The sequence below is a fragment of the Girardinichthys multiradiatus genome, chromosome 14 (genome assembly GCF_021462225.1).
Source record: "Girardinichthys multiradiatus isolate DD_20200921_A chromosome 14, DD_fGirMul_XY1, whole genome shotgun sequence".
NCBI classification, from domain to species: Eukaryota; Metazoa; Chordata; class Actinopteri; order Cyprinodontiformes; family Goodeidae; genus Girardinichthys; species Girardinichthys multiradiatus.
This window is the reverse complement of record NC_061807.1, coordinates 24,949,177-24,971,774: the sequence shown is the minus strand read 5'-3', so window position 1 is coordinate 24,971,774 and position 22,598 is coordinate 24,949,177. Positions and strand designations below refer to the sequence as shown.

The following is a 22,598-nucleotide window of genomic DNA, read 5'->3' as shown; positions in this document are numbered from 1 at the left end:
AACAAAAAAATCTCATATCCAGTGCCCACATGGGGTCAATATGTTTCTCCAACAATCATTAGACATGGCAACTGGCTGTTTGTGGCAGAAAAAAACCTTTCTTGTGTGACCAGTACAAATGTAAACGTACAGAGTTCAGTAAACGCTACTGTGACTAGGATCTGTGACGCTGTGGACTGGTTTTTCATTTAAACGCCCTAGAAAGCTTGTTCTAGGGCAAGGCACCTTGAACTCTTTGAAATATGGTATTTTTGGATACTCACCCAAATTAAAGGGCCAATTAACACCGGAATGAGTAGCGTCTAAAAGAGTGGACCCAGGACTCTGGATGGTGTTATCCTCCTGCCAAGTATTCTTAGCCAAACCCTACTGAAACTGTGTGCTTTGACCACATGAGAGAAATGTTTTGCTTTTTGGCAACAGACAATCCAGGTGGGCATGTTTCTTTACAAAGGACAATAACCTTATTAGAATTCAATGGATCAGGAACCCTAATAATATGATAATAATTCAAAACATATGGCCAAAGCAACAAAAACATTGTTCACCAAGACCCAAGTTAACCAAGAAAAGTTGTTCAAAAGAAATGGTAAAAGATCAATTTTATGCTCAAACCTTCTGTATAAGATTATACCCACAGATTAGATCTCCAATGGATATATATATTAAAATTCCTAGAATGGGTGGATTGGTGGTCTAGCAATCCATTAAACTGAGCTGAGAAATTCAGAGTTCAAGTGTCTCGTTTCTTACAGTGCACCCAGCTAAAAATCAATATTTTGCTCAAGAATAAACACAGAAAATGTTTATCAGCCTCGCCCTCATCCTCAACATCATTATTTCTTTGTCAAAATGCTCTGCTAAAAAAACTTCCCCATGAGGATAAAGGAGAAACTCTGGAGTTTATACTAATAAACAGGGGTAATATAAAATCTATTAAAATTAACCAAGTAACTTCCTGAAGCAAGGAGCTGTTCTTATTTATGCCTGTTTAGGTCTCTTGTGTGAGGAATTATGAATTCAGATGAAAAAGGGTGAAAATGGAACACTATTGAGACATATTAAAAGTTGAGCTGAAAAATGTTGATAGTTGAGAGCACTAATTTTGAAAGGCATATAATAGCAAAGTCATTGTGCTTTTATCTATCTCACCCAATTAAGGCTGAAAATATGTAGCAGACAATTTAATACAGAGTTTATGTACACAGTATTATGTGTAAGCTTTTGTAACATATGCAAATGCTTTTCAGAACTAAAGTAAAATATTGTAGCGTATTTACATTAAAAATATCCCAGCCAATTCTATCTTTTAAGTATGCCTTTGCACCCAAGTTTTCTCATGCATGTTATCAAAAAGGTCATTAATAGGTAAAATAAGGCTTATGTTTTCATGTCTCACCTGATCCAGAGTGGTCTGTGACACAGAGTAGTCCTCCACGCCCAGCCTGTGCTGATTGCTAGTGAACAGGCTGAAGATGCTGGCCAAAGCTCCCTGTGTGTATGGGAGCTGGTACTGGAGTGTATTGTGGTGTTTCTCCTTGAGAATGCTATCTGAAAATGTCTGCTGGACAAAGTCCTCGACTGGCTTGAGAGCAGGAGAGGAGCCACCGACACGTAAGATAACCGTGTAGCCATCACCAAACCTGGAACACAGTTAGTAAACATTCAGCATTTGAGGTACATCATGTCTGTAATAGTGTGGACCATTGTGAAAGCTTAAATACAGAGCATAGAATACAAAATAATTAACCTGATATAATCTATCTATCTATCTATCTATCTATCTATCTATCTATCTATCTATCTATCTATCTATCTATCTATCTATCTATCTATCTATCTATCTATCTATCTATCTATCTATCTATCTATCTATCTATCTATCTATCTATCTATCTATCTATCTATCTATCTATCTATCTATCTATCTATCTATCTATCTATCTATCTATCTATCTATCTATCTATCTATCTATCTATCTATCTATCTATCTATCTATCTATCTATCTATCTATCTATCTATCTATCTATCTATCTATCTATCTATCTATATCCATCCATCCATCCATCCGCAAAAAAGAAATGTTTCAGTCACATTTATTCAACTTCAATTGTTGGAGGTGCTTCTCATTCTTGCACTGGTGAGGTTGCTCAAAACCACTATAGTACTGTGAGCGCCCAAAAAGATTTCTTCTGTTCTTGGTTTTTTGTCACACCAAAATATTTTACATGATCAAACTAATTTTAAAACCAAAAAAACTGTGGAAATGCAAAATGAGGACTTCATTTGAAACTGAAAAAATGCCTTTTAGACTAACCTGGCACAATGTAGTAAAAGTAACTACCCCATAAACCTGATGCCTGCTTGTACCACCCTTAGCAGCAACCACTGACATCAAGAGTTTGAGATAACTGCATATGACATAGTTTTAATTCAGAAACATTAAATATTTTTAAGCATGAAAACTCTTCATTTTGTTTAGTTTTTTTCTTTTAGCCATTTAAATATGACTTGCTTTTGTTTTTCAGATTACTGTCCTGTCCCATGGTATTCTTTTTCTGTAATGCTGTGTGAGTTTTACACCAGATTTAATGAGACAGACACCTTCCAAAAAGTTTGACTTTTTTCTCCTCAGTTCCCACATGATTTTCTCAGTGATCAGCAATATATTTTGCAAATGTGAGATGGGCTTTTGTGTTATTTTTGTTTAGCAGTGGTTTTCGCCTTTGAACTCTTCCATAAATGCTATTTTGGTCCAGTCTCCTTAGTGTTGACTCAAGAACACTGACCTTAGCTGAGGCAAGTAAGCCCCACTGTGCTTGTTCATTTGTAACCTTCTGGATTAGCTGCTGATGCACTCTTTTGGTGGGAGTAATTTTTCAAAGCTGGCTGATCCTGGGAAGGGTTACTACTATTCCATGTTTTCTCAGTTTGTGGATAATGGCTCTAACTGTGGTTCAACGGAGTTACAAAATCTTAAAAGCGGCTTTCCAGACTGATAGATGTTAGTGCCTTTGTTTCTCTTGGACTTTTTTAGGACCAAGACGTGACATGTCACCTCTTGAGAATTTTGAGCCTACTTCATGATGTCATACAGGCTGTATTTAAGTAATTTCTTGATTCTAGAGGTCTGGCAGTAATCAGGCCAGGATACGGGTAGTGAAACTGAATCCCAAAAGCATGGTTAATCACAGTTAATTCAACAGTTAAACAAGAAGAGTAATTACATTTTCACATTTCCAGGTTAACATTTATTCGTTGACACATACAATCGTCCTTTGAGAGCTCTGTCTTATATTAAAATTAGTTTCATTATCAGTAATCTATTTCTTATCATTGGCTTTTCACCACTGAATAAATGTGCTCATAATAAAGGCTGGATTTTTGTAACAATTTTAAAGCTTCAAGATTGTGCTACTGCAATAAAAGATGAGTTCAATCTATGTATGATTTCCCATACATTGATGCATTTTTTATTATAAAATTTTATCTCAAATGTTACATCTGCTGTAATGTTTTGTGGTTTCTCCATCCAGCTAGTTTGTATTAACACCAGACTGGAGCTCTTTACATTTAGCTGAGAATAAGGGTACTATGTTAACACTAAAGAAATACTGTGTATTATTTTTTATAAACCTAATATGCTAATTTAAATATCAACTCACACAAATATGTTGTTGAGCATTGTTCTACAGTTATTGCAACCCTTCTTTAGTGCTGCAGTTGTGTCTAATTTCATTAGTGTCATTTCACACTCAATGGCATTAATAGAACTGCTAATTAACAGCAAGTCTAAACAGCGCTTGTGTCATCATTGTCATTGCTAGTATATTATGAACTTTAGCTAAAACATAAATTTAAACAACATATTTCTATTACCATTAACAAAAAACATAAATATGCCCATATTAAATGATATTTCTGCTAACGCTTGACATAAATAAAACATTGTAGATATAAATATTGTCATAAATGAAACCAAACTCTAAACATAATTAGTATTCCGCATCTTTGAATATGTGTTATGTCTGCTGCAAATAAAAACTCTGTGCCTTGTTATTCTGTCATTAGTACTCCTATGACCCCTTGTTTTCTGCCTAATTAGTTCCCTAATGTTGGATTAACTCTCAGAAATGTCCATTGTGGCTTGTGCTGAGCTTCATGTAACGAGTGTTGGAGGGCCCCCTCTGTGGCAATTAGAGATATGGTGGATAAACTAAGCCTGCATAATCCCGAAGGGAGGGGGAAGAAAAAGTGAAGCACTGTTGCTACTGAAAAACACAATGAGCAGGCCTCATAAGTAGCTAGGACCCTTTAGTTGAAATATGAATATTTCAAGTTGAAGAGTCTCAGTGTGACAAAATTATAACTTATTACATAAATTATTAAGCACAATGATTCATTAGGAATGTTATTGTTTATGTTAAGTGATGACATCTGGTTTGAAATCTATTTCAGTTGAGTTTCTTTGAGATTATGTCAAGAATAACACTGTTTCATTAAATGTTAGAGTTTCCTGAAATGTGCTTAAAGAAACTGACACCTGATGTCCTTTAATTATATCATTAACTGATGCTAAATAGATGAATAACCTAAAAACAGAAACGTTGAGAACTGGACGGATAAGAACTGCATCCACTACACCACCAGTTTGGGATTTGCATGCTATCATGTTCTCATTGAGGTGGGATAACGTCTTTGCTGTCAATGATTTAGAAAATAAATATTTAGCTTGATGAAAATATATATAAAAAAAGAAATTAAAGTACCTATATAAAAAAAATATAAGTAAAAGAAGTAACGAAAGCAGAACAAGCAAACATTTAAAAAGCAAAGCATTGTGCAAGGAATTCTGATGGTATGGCAGAATTTGATGCAATAGGTTGTATTCAGCATGCATGCAAGTGAAAGTCTTTTGAGATTTCAGAAGAATAAAAGCCTTTTTTTCTGAAACAATAATCAACTAGTATTCCTTTTCACTGATATTATAGATTTCTTGGAAGAGTTAACTAACAATATCACATTTTTAGTCTTAAAAAAGATTTGGGCCAAGCAAAGACCTCCCTAACACAAGCGCATTAGATGTGCGAAGTCTACAGGTCCTTCTCAAAATATTAGCATATTGTGATAAAGTTCATTATTTTCCATAATGTCATGATGAAAATTTAACATTCATATATTTTAGATTCATTGCACACTAACTGAAATATTTCAGGTGTTTTATTGTCTTAATACGGATGATTTTGGCATACAGTTCATGAAAACCCAAAATTCCTATCTCACAAAATTAGCATATCATTAAAAGGGTCTCTAAACGAGCTATGAACCTAATCATCTGAATCAACGAGTTAACTCTAAACACCTGCAAAAGATTCCTGAGGCCTTTAAAACTCCCAGCCTGGTTCATCACTCAAAACCCCAATCATGGGTAAGACTGCCGACCTGACTGCTGTCCAGAAGGCCACTATTGACACCCTCAAGCAAGAGGGTAAGACACAGAAATAAATTTCTGAACGAATAGGCTGTTCCCAGAGTGCTGTATCAAGGCACCTCAGTGGGAAGTCTGTGGGAAGGAAAAAGTGTGGCAGAAAACGCTGCACAACGAGAAGAGGTGACCGGACCCTGAGGAAGATTGTGGAGAAGGGCTGATTCCAGACCTTGGGGGACCTGCGGAAGCAGTGGACTGAGTCTGGAGTAGAAGCATCCAGAGCCACCGTGCACAGGCGTGTGCAGGAAATGGGCTACAGGTGCCACATTCCCCAGTCCTGGGCTACAGAGAAGCAGCACTGGACTGTTGCTCAGTGGTCCAAAGTACTTTTTTCGGATGAAAGCAAATTCTGCATGTCATTCGGAAATCAAGGTGCCAGAGTCTGGAGGAAGACTGGGGAAAGGCCAAAATGCCAGAAGTCCAGTGTCAAGTACCCACAGTCAGTGATGGTCTGGGGTGCCGTGTCAGCTGCTGGTGTTGGTCCACTGTGTTTTATCAAGGGCAGGGTCAATGCAGCTAGCTATCAGGAGATTTTGGAGCACTTCATGCTTCCATCTGCTGAAAAGCTTTATGGAGATGAAGATTTCCTTTTTCAGCACGACCTGGCACCTGCTCACAGTGCCAAAACCACTGGTAAATGGTTTACTGACCATGGTATCACTGTGCTCAATTGGCCTGCCAACTCTCCTGACCTGAACCCCATAGAGAATCTGTGGGATATTGTGAAGAGAACGTTGAGAGACTCAAGACCCAACACTCTGGATGAGCTAAAGGCCGCTATCGAAGCATCCTGGGCCTCCATAAGACCTCAGCAGTGCCACAGGCTGATTGCCTCCATGCCACGCCGCATTGAAGCAGTCATTTCTGCAAAAGGATTCCCGACCAAGTATTGAGTGCATAACTGTACATGATTATTTGAAGGTTGACGTTTTTTGTATTAAAAACACTTTTCTTTTATTGGTCGGATGAAATATGCTAATTTTGTGAGATAGGAATTTTGGGTTTTCATGAGCTGTATGCCAAAATCATCCGTATTAAGACAATAAAAGACCTGAAATATTTCAGTTAGTGTGCAATGAATCTAAAATATATGAATGTTAAATTTTCATCATTACATTATAGAAAATAATGAACTTTATCACAATATGCTAATTTTTTGAGAAGGACCTGTACATGTTTTACCATGATGTAATGGAACTTTCTCCAAGATATGCAAACCCAGCATTATGCATTACCAAAATGTAACCCCCATCAAACTTTCTGATTATTATTTGCTAATATGCCAGATGGTAGCTCAGAGCTACTTTCCACCTGCTTGCTCCTTGGCAGATTTTCCAGTATTGCCAATGTTACGGTCTCTAATAAACGTGCAAAGCAGGTCACATGAAAAAGACATTGTCAATACAGGTATCTCTTCACAGCCCACACGGAAAAAATGGAATCTGCTTCCCTTCATAAAGCTGAACTTTCTCTCTATACTCAAATGTGCTCATAACAATCCTACCATGAAATAATTTCTTAGCAAGAAGGTACAGACAGAATCTTGGAGAGTCACAGAGGAATCCAGTGCTGCTTTGTCACAATCACACTGTGTGATCACACACATAACACTTTCTTTGAGCAGGCAGCCTTCTTGTTTTTTCTCGACTGAGGACCACTTTATTTGATTTAAAAGACCCTCAGAAAAAGATCTGATAAGATCTCATACATAAAGGCTTTTATGTATGTACATAAATAAATAAATTTCAAACCTAAGCTCAAAGTTTAGCCATTTTTTAGGTTCTTATTGATAAAACTTTTAGTATGTTTTGCCTTTAAGGCCTGCAGCTCAATATTGACAGCTTTATTAAAGACTAGACCATCAAACCTTTAATTAAATAGTTTTAAAAAAATGTAGAAAGAACCAATCTTGAGCAACCTTTAATGTTAGCATGGGGGAAAAGCTTGAAGAAAACGATTTGTAGGTAATTTAAAAGCAGCATCTGTATCAAGTGTCCAGCTTTATTTTAAGTTTTCTACACTCTTTTGTGTCTAAATTCAATTCAATCCTAGTTACTGGAGATATAAACCCAAACATTCACAACCTTATAGCTTAATGCAAATATTTCCATTGAACTCAGGCTTTGAATACAAAATTTGCAAAAACCAATGAGTGAATGGATGGATGGATTTTTCCAGACTGTGTAGGAACCTTGGTGTCTCCTTGTAAATTTATTTTCTTCTTAGCCTTCATACACAAATCAGGCATTGCCATGAACTCTATCCAAAACATTTCTCATTTCATGTAAAAAAAACATCATTTAAGGATTTTTCTTAAAAATACAACAAACTAAAGGAGAACTGTCTCTTTCAATACCATCTCATCAAGGCTAAGATCATTGTCTCCGTATGTTTATTATGCTACATCTGAGAAAGGTTCATCTCAGTCCAACGTTTGAAAAACATTGTGAACTTACCTATTTCAGCGAAAGGCAGGTTTTTATTAACAGTAAAAAAAAGAGCCCTTATCAATTAGCTCTCCCTCAGTCTCTCCCTCTGCCTGTCTTTTATTTCCTCTGCTGTTGCACCAACGCAGAGATTTCAGGCACCACTTTGAGGAAAATAGTCTTTTATATGCTCATATTTTACTTCTCCTCTAAATCCACCGCAATCCAAGTTCTTTCATCCTGGACACACTATATTTCTCCTCTAAAATAAATTCTGCAAGTATGGGGAAAGGAAAACATAGATATCAGTAAATAGAGCCCGCAATGCCCCACGTGGTCACACGGTCCAGTGCTTGAAACAATAAATTAGGTTTTAACCAGTGATTTAAAAAAACAACATACAAGTAAGATCTTAGCAACTTGGGGCTGAAATCAGCCTGAGAGGAAATAATGAATGGGTTATATTTAAAGTCATGACTGCACACATTGTCACAGCTAATCCTTTCAGAATATTTTACATTTCAGATATGATACAGCAGCTCAACATAGCGTGGCGGAACAACTGTTATTTCTGCTGCACGGTTCCCCCCTCCGCCACTCTTTTCCTTTCTTCATTTTCATTATTTTGCCTCTTCTCCTCCACCCTGGAATGCCGGTAAGTCATTCTACCATGTAATTTAAAACAAACAAGAGCCAGGCACAGATAAGGGCATGATGAGCTGAAAATAATTCGGCTGCCTTTCTTAATCTCAGGGAGCCTAGAAAGGTCATCTTTACTGCTTGTCATGTCCCAATGCGTTTGTGCACAGGAGCACAAAAAACTGCAAGGCAAGGCAAGGGGTCAAAGTGATGCTTGGGTGTTCTGACACTTTGATCAAGTAGGAAGTAATCAAAGAAACCTCCACAGTCCTTTCAGAGTAGAGATACCCCAATACCAGCATCAGGCATCGGTCCATGTGCGTGTACTCATACTCATGTTCATATTACTAAAGGTTTTCTGTTACTACAGGACCCAATACTAGCGTGAGGGGGCTATGTTGTCCCTGCAATAGATAGCATCTGTGTGCACACCATGTTCCTCCCTGACTTAAAGAGTTGGATATAAGAGAAAAAGTGACGTCAGCCCTCTGGATATATTTATAAGTCAATGACTGGGAGAAAGTAAAAGGACTACAAATGATGCTCTGCAAGGCTGTCAAGAGGAGGATCAAAGTCCAGCACTTTTTTACATGAGCAATTTGTGAAAACATCTAAAAAAAAAAACCTACAAGGAGCTGAGTTCAAAGAGTTCGCTAGCAGTAGCTAGCAAAACACATAAAATGAAAAATGTTAGGTACAACAAGTATTTAATTTTTATTAGCCACACTTTTTGCTTTCTTTGTAATTTCATAGTAAACAGGAACATAAACATCTAGTGGCTTTTACTCAAAAGTAAACTTGAGCACACCCTTTTATCGAGCTTAGCTAAACACAACCAGCATTTTGTAAGGATTGACACATATTTAATTTTTGTTGCCAAGAAGACTGAGAAGGTGTTTTTCTAGACCAAGAAACCTTCATTCCTTTTGTCCCACCTCGCAACTGCCGAAAGTAAAGAAAATGAGGTAAAATGGAAAAAACAATTGAACGAACCAGTCAATGTCCCACTACATTCTGTGGATGTACCACTCTTCTCTCAGGAGCCACACTTTCTTGTAATGTTGATTTTGTTTTCGGCACCAGTGGCCTTTATTTTTTAAATTTTTTCGACAGTGAGCTGATAGGAAATGTGACCAGAGAGAGAAAGGGGAAAGACATGTAGGAAACGTCAATGGGTCGGGTGTTGAACCCGTGACAGCCGCGTCAAGGACTAAGGCCTCTCTACATAGGTAGTGCACTTTACTCCTGTGCTGCCCTCTTGTAATTTTTTAAAGCAAGTCTTGATCAAAAGTTCCACAAAATGTTCTTCCCCCAAGCTGACCATCACAACAAAATGTGCAAAGTGTGCTTAAAACTGAAAAAAGTGAACAAATGAGGTAAGGAACTGCGTCTAAAGAAAATACACTATCCATACCAGATGTACAGTATATGAAAGTCATGTCTGCAAAAAGATAAGAAATGAGAACAAGTCCTGATTCTGGACCTGATAAACTCTTCAGAGTTTAATACAGAGAACACAAATCAAGAACAACCCAAAGTTAATCTCAGACCCCAGAGCATGATGCTGCCACTACCATGTTTCGATGTGGGTATGACATGCTTTTGGTGATGTCCAGTGTTTCTTTTCTTGTTGTTGCCAAATCTACATTATCTCAACGGATACCTTTAGGAAATGGATCTGAGACAAAAACAGCCTTTTGAGTGATGTCCTCAAAACTGATATGCATTTTCAAAGATAGATGATGATTTATTAAAATCTCTTATGGTAATCACAACATAAATTGTTTTCCTAACAAAAACAGACATTTAATTAGAAATACCTGTATGTTGAACAGATATGTGGCCACTTAAGAGCAACACAAAAAGAATGCAGCACTTTTGTTACAACAATCTATTATGTAGAAAACATGAGAGAAGAGGATACATGTCTTCTCAACCACTAAACCACCTTCTAACCACCTTTCTATATTTTAGCCCCAAAATATAGAAATAACTGGAATCATGGATTTAGTTGAAGGTAACAACCAAAAGCTGAGAGAAGAGGACATTTTATAGTTCATGTCACAGTGACAAAAAATGGCTTGAGTGGGAGTCAACTGCAAGACCATCAAAACGACTAAAGGCGTTGTTTGTGAACATTACATTAATCAGGGAAGAAACTGCATTAATTTATAGTGGTTTTTTTTTCTTTATATGTCCTCTGTCAGTACAAATGTGTGGATGTCTGCAGACTGTTATTAAAAGTCAAGAGCAACTCTTTAAATCCTTTCCTCCTGCATGTTTACTTACGATAATTAGCTGCAGCAGTGAATCTGAGCCAAATGAGTCATCTCCTTAGTATACTTATTTTTCCTTTAGAATTAGCCTGACGTGACTTCTTAGGTCTGAACAACATGTGTTTGTAGGGAAACTGAAATGCACACTGTGACAGTTGGTGTCCTAATAAGAGTGTTTTGACAGCTACATTCTGTGCAGCAGTTAAACGCAGATTATGATGAAGAAATGTGAGTTTGGCATATGCACTGAATAACTCTAATATAATGTTTGGACACTTTGGTAACATACTTGGTGGGTAAAACTGGGAGGAAGAATGACTGGACATCAGAGAACGAATGCTGGTAAGAAACAGAACAGATATTGTAGCATCTAACATGAATGCTGCCAAAATTCAGTATTCTTAATTTGAAATTTTGTTAAGAATGATCCTTCCCAATTGTCGTGAATTTACAGGCAGAGTGGACCTGCCACAAAGTGTCTTCAAATTCCCGGGTAGGGTGCCAGTTTGTTAAGTCTCTAATGATTAAGTGCTTAGATTACATTCTCCTGACTTTCTCCTCATCATCAGATAAATCTCTACATACAGCGGTTGGACAATGAAACTGAAACACCTGTCATTTTAGTGTGGGAGGTTTCATGGCTAAATTGGACCAGCCTGGTAGCCAGTCTTCATTGATTGCACATTGCACCAGTAAGAGCAGTAAGTGGCCTGCACAGTCACCAGATCTAAATATTATTGAGCCACTTTGGGTTGTATTGGAGGAGCGAGTCAGTTTTCCTCCACCAGTATCACGTAGTGACCTGGCCACTATCCTGCAAGAAGAATGGCTTAAAATCCCTCTGACCACTGTGCAGGACTTGTATCTGTCATTCCCAAGATGAATTGACGCTGTATTGGCAGCAAAAGGAGGCCCTACACCATACTAATAAATTATTGTGGTCTAAAACCAGGTGTTTCAGTTTCATTGTCCAACCCCTGTATATCTCCAGTTTATAAGATCAATTCATGCTAGAGACTTGAGCTATCACTACTTTTGTCTTGGGTGGACAATGGTAATGCATTACTCCTGGGGTTTGCATCATTCTCTGCAAAATCTTGGCTGCATCCTACGCTGCCTGGTGCTCGCCTTCTTTCATTTAACATGTAAAAATTTCTCAATATTGAGACATTGGAATTAATATACATATTCTGAACAACATGCCTTAAAAATATACATATGCTCTTTAGTGATAGTATAAATCGTATGTAAGGACCTTTAATAGGTCTTGAGAAAATTAAACGAATGGTACCACAGTTCAGATGTTGGGATTAGATGTTCTTGGAACTGTGTATCATCGATTTAAATTTCAACATCTACATGTGGTGCTTCATAGAACATTTGAGGTGGAAAAATATCATGCAATTAAAAAACAAAGTCATACACACATATCTTCAATGTAGTCGTTGTCTGTTAGTGCTAGGGTTGCTTGTAACTTTAACAGCAAACAACAATACATTTCAAGCATCAAAGTTTCAAACAAATTAAAGTTGTCCTAAAGCGATCAAAGCTGAAGATGTGCACTGTCAAAATCAGCAGCCCTTATATATATACAGTACACCCAATGCACCATGTGTCTGACAGCACTGCCTTAATTACACCTACGATGTTGATGCATTGTAAACCGTAAAGAGGATTATTTTGTCATCCATCTCTGCAGTTGACAAGCACTTAAAAGCACTAAAGTATTTACTTAATGGCACACCTGCAGAGCTGACGCACAGCAAGTGGGAAGGAGTTTATTGGACTTCTCCATGTCAACTTCAGGAATTGATCCAAACTTTCAGGGACTGCTCTTTTAAAAAAAACAACTCTCCAGCATTACCTAACACATTAAAGTCACTCTGTGTCCCACTTCATGGTCAAAATGTGTCACGATATAAAAAGAAAAGTATAAGACTCCCGACTGTTGGATGCGCTTTACTGCAGGTACTCTATGAAGAAGTGATATGAATGATATCAATCAGTGGAAAATCCTGCAGTTGGATTGACGGTGTCCTTCCTAACTGACAAGATTATGGGAATGCTTTGAAGCTGCTTTTATTGGTTCCTCCACTTCATTTGGGTTTACTTAACACCTGGGAGCTTTCATATGAGTGCACCACCATACTAAAAACCAATTTACAGCCTCCAGTGCATTTTTTTTTTAGCTTATTTATTCCTCACCGTCTCGATCCAGCTTTCGTAAACTCCAGAAATGTGAGTGATTTAAAGGGGCCGTATATGAGGAGGAATAAACAGATGTAGGGATAACGAAGAGGCAACCCGTCTTCTCAGAAGGGACTGCCCAAACTTAATCTTCAGCCTTCTTTTCATGTGATGACCACCTCACTAGTGGTGGAAATTGGCTAATTTTTGTCTGACTCACACAGAGGCCGGTTTATTAAAGCAGCAGAAGTACATTTTACTGATAACCAAACAGTGAATGATGAACTAAAGGGGGCAGCACTAACAAAGCTGACTGTAAGTACAGAAAGTGTCATAAATAGACAAATATGGGCAAAGGTTTTTGAAGGAGAGGAATTCTGGGAGAAGGCGAGGGAGTGAAGGGCTGCAAATGTTTGAGGGTGAGTATGTATTACATGTGAGCCATGGGGGGGTCAAAATGGGAGAGCTGCCCCCATGGTGAGATGCTGCTCTCGTTTCTGGGGCTTGTGATGAAAAAACGATGGAGGAGCAAGTGGCGAGGGGACAAAGTGGTAACCTCCCACTTTGCAGGTCAAGACGCTCTCGCCACGTGACAATGCCATGCACCACCTGCCATGGACACATTGCCTGACCTACTGTCTGATAGAAGCTTTCCCATCTGCAAGCTGGCAACAGAATGTGAACTACTTGTGCACAAGAAGAGGTAGCTAGTAGCTGTTCAAATATTTGAACCCCTTTTACCTTTCATTATTTTGTCATGTTACAATTAGAAACTTAATGTATTTTATTTAAATTGAAAGCGACAGACCAACAGAAAGTAGTGCATACTTCTAAAGTAGAAGGAAAATGTAACATGTTGAATTCTTTATAAAAGAAAATCTGACTAGTCCCCTTAACTCTGATACGTCCAATATAGTCCAACTGTCTAACAAAGATCTATTTCTCAGGTGGTGGGAACCTGTTAGAGTGTTGTGTGCTTCAAAAATCTGGCGTTCGCGGTAGATTGGCAACGAGAAAGTCCATAAGAAAACCATAAGAAAGTCCCATTTGCAGTTTGTTTGCCACAAACCATGTAGGAGGCACAGTAAACATGTTGGAGAAAGTGCTCTGCTGAGATTTAAACGAGGAAACAACGTTTTTTCCTACATGCAATATGAGGCTTCACAAGTGAAACATGGTAGTGCCAGCATCATGCTATTGAGAGGGTTTTCTTCAGCAGTGACAGGGGAGTTGGAGATAATTACTAGGGCAACCCTGAAATAAAACCTGTTAGAGACAACTAAAGACATGATACTAGGGTGGAAGTTCAACAAACCTAAAGATACAGCCAGAGCTACAATGAAATGGTTAGGATCAAAGTATATTCATGGGTTAGAATAACCCAGTCAAAGTCCAGACCTAAATCCAATTGAGAATCTGTGGCAAGAAAATGTATATTTGCAGATGCCATCCATTCGATCTGACAAGAGTTTGAATTGTTTTTAAAGAAGAATGGGCAAAAACTCTGTTGATGTGCAAAACTGGTACAGACAAACCCCTACAGACTTGTAGCTGTAATAGCCGTGAAAGGGTGGTTCTACAGAGGACTGACTAAGAGGAGCTAAATAGAAATATATCACACATCAGATTCAGATTTGTATTAGTAAAAAAGCAATAAAAAAAAACAATGCATATTTTTCTATTCACAGCTATGACCTACGTTATGTTGGTCGCATAAAATCCCAATAAAACACAATGATGTTTGTGGATATAACATGACAAAATTGTGAAAAGTTCAAGAGGCACTCTGTAGGAGAATACTTTTTTTGTACATTTCAGTGGTAGGAGTGTGTGTGTGTGTGTGTGTGTGTGTGTGTGTGTGTGTGTGTGTGTGCGTGTGTGTGTGTGTGTGTGTGTGTGTGTGGATGATGTGCGATAGCACAAACATGTGGCGACAGTGACAAGAAAAGAAAACAGAGAAGACATTGCTTAATTGTCTTTTCAGTCATTAAAGGGGTCTCACACCTCATGAAACATTAATTACACCGAGTGCTGTGGAGATAGGAAAGCTTAATTAGAAATTATTCACTGCACAGCGAGAGCTGAGCGATAGTATTTCTGCAGCGTGTAAATTGTCCGTGTGAGATCTAAAATAAGCGCAGCGAAAATCTATGTAGACGCTGCGCTTATCTGGTTTCCCCTCACTTGCTTGTCTTATGAAGTGAGACTTTTTTTTACCTAATGGCAAGTGGAGTGAAGTAGGACATGTTCACCCTCCTGTCCCCTCTTCCCCCACATCATCTCACATTGCTCCGACCTATCTGATAACTCCCGTTTACTTCATAAATTATTTACTCCACCCAGCTCGTGCCCTTACATTCTGGACGTAATTGACACAGAGAATTTGCCTGTTACCCTAACATCTGGGAGGGACTGATTAGTTCATCTCCCTCCCACTTTACTCCTTCACCTCAACTATCCCCATCTTTTAATAGCGCTTCCAACAACGCAGCCTATGTTTTTCCCCTTCGCAGTGATCTAAAACCCCAGTTATTCATGTGACATTAACGCTCTTGATGGGAAATACCCTTGACACTGCCGCCTCCTCCGTGCTGTTCCACACGCTTCCCCTAATCCCCTGCACAACTTGACAAATGGTCTGCTCCACCCCCTCATCTCAGGTGTATTGATCCAACTCTCCACCCAGCAATTGCCACCACGTAATCCTGTCAGGAATTTTATTCCTGCATGTGTGTGTGTGTTGGTGGAACGTCATTCCTCTTACAAGCTCAAACAAAAGGAGTGGCAATAATGTCATCAGACTGTACCCAAGATAATGGAATGGCCTCTTTGTGGTATTAAATGTTGGCTTTAGAAATGTCACATAAATAATTATTACATATGCAAGACGTGTCTGTGCAACATGGACATCTAAAAAGGGTTTGTTGAGATTGAAAATTGGAGCAACAATACAGAAAATAGAGGGTTTATCTCTGGAGCGAAACAAATATGAGCAAACGTTATGGGATGAAGACATACTTAAACTGAATCCTATTTCAGCCTTTAACCCTAGATTTTTACATTTTTAATAGGTATACTTTTAACACACTATTCATGTGGGTCTAAACATGAAGAATCATTTGTGAAACCCCACCTTGCTTCATATATGAAGATTTTGTATTGATTGTGATGTGCCTAGTTACATACAAAGCCAGTGTATTGTGATTCATCCCAAAACTAGCTGAAGTGTTCAATCTTTACTCTTTATCTCATTTAACCTAGGCACACAGCTCCAGTTAGATGCGATATGTTTACATTTGAAATGGTAGGAAAGAAAACCTGTTTGCCTTGGTGACCCCAAGATGTGATTCTTTGCTACAGGTCCTCATCCAGCCTAGTAGCCAGTGTTTATACACCAGAGAAAACAGAAGGCCATGAATTATTATTAAGGCGTTCCTAAGAATTCTGATCAACTTAAAAAATAAAGTATAAATGAAAAAAAAAACTTGCTGCACATATGTTAAAGAGATTGTTAGGTGTGTCTGGGCCAGCACTGTTTTATTTTTACAAATTGTTTCCTAATGTAAGATGTTTTCCTTCACTGATTAAATGTACTCAAATGTTGGCTTTCTCTAAACCTTTCAGTGTGAGTTTATACAACTACAACAAAAACGTATTTCTTCACATGACTTTTTACACCCATCTTTAAAACTCTGTCAATATTTAGTACTCTCTGATAGTCTCCTCGTATATCCATTTTACATACAGTGTACATACTTAAACAGTTTTATCCAATAAGTTTGCTCTTTTCTTTCATTTTAGTCCAAAAAGTAATAAATTGGGTTCTTTTTAGTTCATATTTAAAATTGTGGCATGTTCTCTCAGCACTGACTTGGTATTTAGTGGCAAAATACGAATCCTCACCTGTTTTTTAGATGCTGGATGCTTCCAAGGCACTTGAAGCGACCGTTTACCATGATGGCCATGCGGGTGCACAGTGCTTCACACTCCTCCATACTGTTGAAACAAAAATATGGATGGTGATTGGGTAGAAGAAACAGTGAAACTCTTGACCTGATGAGTTTTTCTTTTAAAGGCAATAGCATCCTAAAAAACAACATTCATACTTTTTAGGACTTTCAGAGCACATTTCTCTTTTACAGCATTGTAAACATCTGTTCTGACACCTTAAATGGAGGACAAATTTGGTAATTAGAGTGAGTACAGAGTGCCATCTGTAGCTCTATTATCTATTATCTTTTTGGATCTCTTTTTTTGTTGGGCTGCAGCTTGAGCCAAATGTAGTTGAATCGAAACCTGCGACTGCTTTCTGAAGCATGGCGCAATTAGGATTATGACTTCGTAAAACCTGATGAATTTGCCACCTAACAAAACAGAACCACCTGGTCATGACATGGACAATTGGACGCAGCTCTGCCACATTGCCTGCGACAACAACAAATGCTTTTATTCCTTCATCAAAGGAGCACGTGTAATGAGGAGAATCTAGTCCAAATGAAACTGAGCCGGGGGGAGCAAATGTTTCCATTTGGGAAATATTGAAATGAACGATGAAGTCAGCAAACAATTACAGTTTTGAGTCATTTTTCTTAACTGCAGAAAAAAAAGTTTGGGAACTTAAGTTTGCTTCAGGAAGTATTGGATAATAAAAAGACTCCAGCACTGGTATTGACAGTTTTTCCTTTTGAAGAAGGCAAAAAAACAAAAAAAAAGCTGCAGTCAGTCGATATGCCCTCACACTTCATGAAAGCTTTATAGCAGCCAGTGTGTTTCTGGCAGCCAATATTAACCACCTTTCTGGACACAATACCTCTCAACAAAACGGGGACAATCAATTATAATTACAATATTTATAGCTCCTTTTCATTTATAGAAAGCATGTTTTTCGTGCTTTTCTCCCAGGAGAAGAGTGTAAATATTTTGAGTGGGTGAACTCATCAAAGGAGGATCGAGTGAGGTCCCACCTGTGCGATGTGAGAATGACTGAGCGTCCCTCTTTGATGACACTCAAGATGCAGTCCCACAGGAAGCGTCTGGCTTTGGGGTCCATTCCAGTGGTTGGCTCATCCTGCAGTAAATAAAAATAAATAAATAAAATGCTTTCTCTTTATTTTAAAATCAACACATTGTTTAGGGATAAACTGCAGAGTGGTGCTGTTTACCACAAATAGAGCAAGAAATGGAGCGCCTTGCAAAAGTACTCATAACCCTGGAACTTTTTCATTTTGTTGCATCACAACCACTGATTTAAATGTATTTTATTGGGATTTTGTGTGATAGACTGACACAAAGTGGTTGATGGTTATGAAGAAAAGGGAAAGTTATACTATTTTTATTCACCCTCATTAACTCTGATGCCCTAAAATAAAATCCAGCACAAGTAGAGCATCAGTCAGAGAAAATCTGCTAAAATGACAGCTGCAAGGGTACACCTAGGTGACTGGCTCAGTAGGAAGAGTAGTTGTCTTGCAATCAGAAGGTTGTGGGTTTGATTCCAGGTTCCTCCTGCCATATGTCAATGTGCCCCTGGGCAAGACACTTAACCTCAAGTTGCCTACCGATCTGCGTATCGGTGTATGAACGTGTGAGCGATAGTGAGTGTGATTGGGTGAATGTGGCTCTAGTGTAAAGTGCTTTGACCGGTCTGTATGACTGGAAATGCGCTATATAAGTTCAGTCCATTTACCTTTACCTGCTTTACAAATGTAGAGACTAAAATTGTTGCCCATTACTCTTTGCAACATAGCCTAAACTCAGTCATTAATTAACATTAATTATCAAGTCTTGCACATATTTGCCACTGGGTTCTGGTCTATGCAGTACTATTTGTGCCACTAACCTGAGAGCAAAGTGAGACTCATGTGAGAGCATTTGTATCTATGTGAAAACAATAATCTGTGGTGTGTGCATTTAAATCTCACACACACACACTCACTCAATACGTGTTCTGGCACAAGCCCAACTCTGCCCAACTATTGCTCTGGCTGCTCCATGCTCGCGATTGGTTCTGTCTATGCATTTGCAATTTGACAAAGTATCAAGCCAATCACAGGCATGTGTTGCTCATCTAATCAGAGTATTCCTTTCAAACAATGCATTCGGTTGGAAGAAAAACAACCAATCACAACCAGCACATGAAAACACAGCAGCAGGTGGCAGAAATGACAAAACAACACCTAGGATTTAAGGAAAACACAAGAGAAAATCATAAAATCAACACTAGAATTGCCTAGTCTAAGAATAGTTACTTAAGCATACAAATATGCTTACTTATTTTTTTGTATATATTTTAAATTTTCTTGAGATAATAGAAAAAAATATATATTTTTTAGTAATACCAAAAAGGTGAAAAGTTACCTAAAAAATGAAGAATTTGCATATTTTCCTTCTGAAGAGACATCCAGCTTTCATGTTTAGTTTGTTTTTTGCTAGGTAAAATAAAAAAAAAATTTCATGATGAAAATGTTTTTTACTCTAAAAACGTGAATTTTTGTGGCCCACCACAACTCACCACATTTGTCTGAAAAGTTTAAACAACACAGCCCTTCACATAAAAACCCCCCAAAATGTATTGTAGTATTTGTTTGTAACATGAAAAAATGTAAAAAATGCTCAAGGGGTATGACTGCTTTTGCAAGGAACTGTATGTGGGATATATGTACAAAAAAAACCCACAACAAAACTGATTAATGCAGGGCAATGAAATGTTTTTTTTTATTTTTTTACGCAAGCATCCAAACACCTTAATAGGGAAAATGTTTTGAACCGTGGAGCGCCATCTGTTCAGTAAAGTCCAGTATCTGCCAAGGTGCACTGCAGCTGTTCAATTTGCACATAACACAATTAATAAGAAACAAAAAGAGAGACATTTAAAAGCACAGACATGCAGTGCACAGGGATTTCTTTGTGACCATAACACCCATGTGCACATTAACAAGGACACAGGGTGAAACCCAGGCAGGCTCAGCTCAGCACAACTCAACATGCAGACACACAGTGCCACTGCTGTTTCTCCTTTTCCTCAGGGCCTGTCTGTTCACACACGATTAGAGTGACAGTCCTCAGTCTGACTGGTTTCATTCCAGACTTCCCTCAGAAACTGAATCCTACAAATCCCACGGGTTTGGTCAGGATGCCCAACGACAGCCTGTGCAAAAAAAACAAAAAAAAACTATGTGGTGCTGCCTCAAGGCTGACTGGGCTCCCTGGGCTACCACACAATGCTTAAATTGACACAGATGCCACATTATCCCTCAGCTTCAAAGTGAAGACTAACTTGGCTGCGGGGACTAAATAAGGCAGTTTGGAACGGTGTGCACAATTTGATCCCGCCAAAGCTGTAAAGATTATCCTATTACATGTAATTTATTATGGATTATTCATCACTGTGCTAAAGTTATTGGAAGCATAAACATATGAACTGTTATGCATATATTACAGTGTAAGAGCAGAAAATGTTGAATAATTCAGCAAACTAACAGAAGTCGTATTGCTACATGAGCTCACAGGAAATCACACATTTGGCGGGCGCGTTTAGAGTTTCTCTTTATTACGTCTGCTGAGGAAGTATATGGTTTCAGTTTGTTTTGTGCGCTAGATAGCAGGATGGGTTTGCATGAAAATGGGAACAGAAATGGCTGTTGGCTGAACATGGAAATGACCGTCATTTGATGACAATTTAGATTTGGATGTGGATCCAGTTAGTTTAGTCATGGGCCATTCGTCACATATGATAACAACACATAAAAATAAAATAAAAAAACTCAATATGACTTCCAAGAAAATCACATAAATTTTTCCAACACAGCACAGAATGTAGTTCGTCTAATCCTTGCTTTTAATGTTCCTTTTTGAAAGAAAATGCTCTTGCTCATGGTTTCCTACATGAACATTTTAGAAATCCACAAACAGTCTCTTATCCCTCCTTTTTGTTTAATTTCGCTCAAAAAGGCAAACTTGTTTGTAATCTTTTAGAGTGGTCTTGATGATTATCCAGGCTTTCTGAAAGTCTTGTAGTATGTTTTTGCCTGCTTTTATACAAATGTTTTGTCCAGTATATTCTCTCGTATGAATAACTCAGATATACAAACACAAATAAAATAAAACTAAAGGTGGGTTTCCACTGCAAGGAAAATATCCAGAAACCAGTGTAGTTTTTTTTGTCATTCTTGAAATATATTTTTTTACATCTACTCGGGTAAAAAAAAAAAAAAAAGATAACCAATGTAGAAATTTACCTGAGAAAATTCCCCCTGTATAAAGGTAATACTTATATTAATACTTGTATAATACTTGATATTACCCTGAACGTTTCTGGGTGGGGTTTTGAGGAGAGAGGCTGTTAAGTATCTCAGAGTGGTTGAAGTGCCACTCTAAGGCCACAAAGGCTAAACGATTAAAACATGTTCAAGTTCTCCTGTGCTTCACAACTAAATATGGGCCAGTAAACAATTTCTAATATGATGAAGTTTCCATTTAGTTTATGATTAGGGTTATGGTATAGGTTACGCTAGACTTTTCAGTTGTCTGACATTTTGACTGATGGGATAAAACAAATCTTGTTATATTGTTTTTTTACCAGTCGCTTTATTTTTTTTAAATCATACATGCTATTGAATGTTGAATTATTATTTTTAATAATTTTAATTAATATTCAGTCCAAACAAGCTGAACAGAGAATCGACATCAACTGGATAAATACACGAGTTTTTTTTCCACAGTGACAAAAAAACACTGACTGAGGTTCCAGGAACTACATATGAACAATAACACACACAGTCTCACTACTTCCTCCTGATCCACATGGACCTAATTGGCACACCTGCTTAGGCTTTTTTGAATAAACGTTGGACACTAAACTGTCCTGACATTTTTCCGAGTGAAGCCAATGAGGTCATGCATCAAGTGAGAAAACAGGTAATGAATATGCTAACTTGCCAACAAGTGGTCAGGGGTGTGAATAGCAATCTGTCAAAATGACAGATGGCCTTCAGATTTTTCCGTCATTGAAAACAAAGGTCAAACCAGAATATATCCAGTTAACTTGACTGGGTTATGGTTAGATGTCTTGGTTAGAGTTTTGTTTAGGCATCTGGGTATGAGGGGCTTGTGGGGGCTTGAGAATGTAGGAGGACTGAAAACGTTGCCCGCAGCCTGAATATTTTGTCCTTTTGGTCCAAAAACCGTCAGTGAAGAATAACTGCAGTAGATTTTTCAACTCTTTTGTTTGGGCAGCATACTGACGTTGTCAGAGATGGAAAAAGCCAAGTTATCCAGCAGCCCTCTTTCCTAAGACTATTACAGATAAAGAAATTATATAACAGTACAATTCTATATCTGGAATATGTTATTCCTTTAGGAGTTACTTTTACCTACTTCTAGTTCTTTTTTTACCAACATCTCTTTTTACTCTCAGAACCAAGGCAGTAAATGTTGAATCAATTGTGAGCATACAGTTCCTTCTCAAACAATTAGCATATTGTGATGAAGCTAATTATTTTCCATAATGTAATGATGAAAATTTAACATTCATATATTTTAGATTCATTGCACACTAACTGAAATATTTCAGGTCTTTTAT

The 22,598-nt window shown here is 37.9% G+C and overlaps 1 protein-coding gene across 1 annotated transcript in view; it reads right to left on the bottom strand.

The window, feature by feature from the left end:
- LOC124880928 (phospholipid-transporting ATPase ABCA1-like) overlaps positions 1 to 22,598 on the bottom strand; it is a 283,949-nt gene that overhangs the window by 13,625 nt on the left and 247,726 nt on the right. The window contains exons 47-49 of the mRNA XM_047386373.1: positions 17,983 to 18,086; positions 16,922 to 17,014; positions 1,400 to 1,643 (exon numbers count right to left, since the gene is read on the bottom strand). Of these exons, the coding sequence (XP_047242329.1) occupies positions 1,400 to 1,643; positions 16,922 to 17,014; positions 17,983 to 18,086 (441 nt within the window). The remainder of the gene's footprint in view (positions 1 to 1,399; positions 1,644 to 16,921; positions 17,015 to 17,982; positions 18,087 to 22,598) is intronic.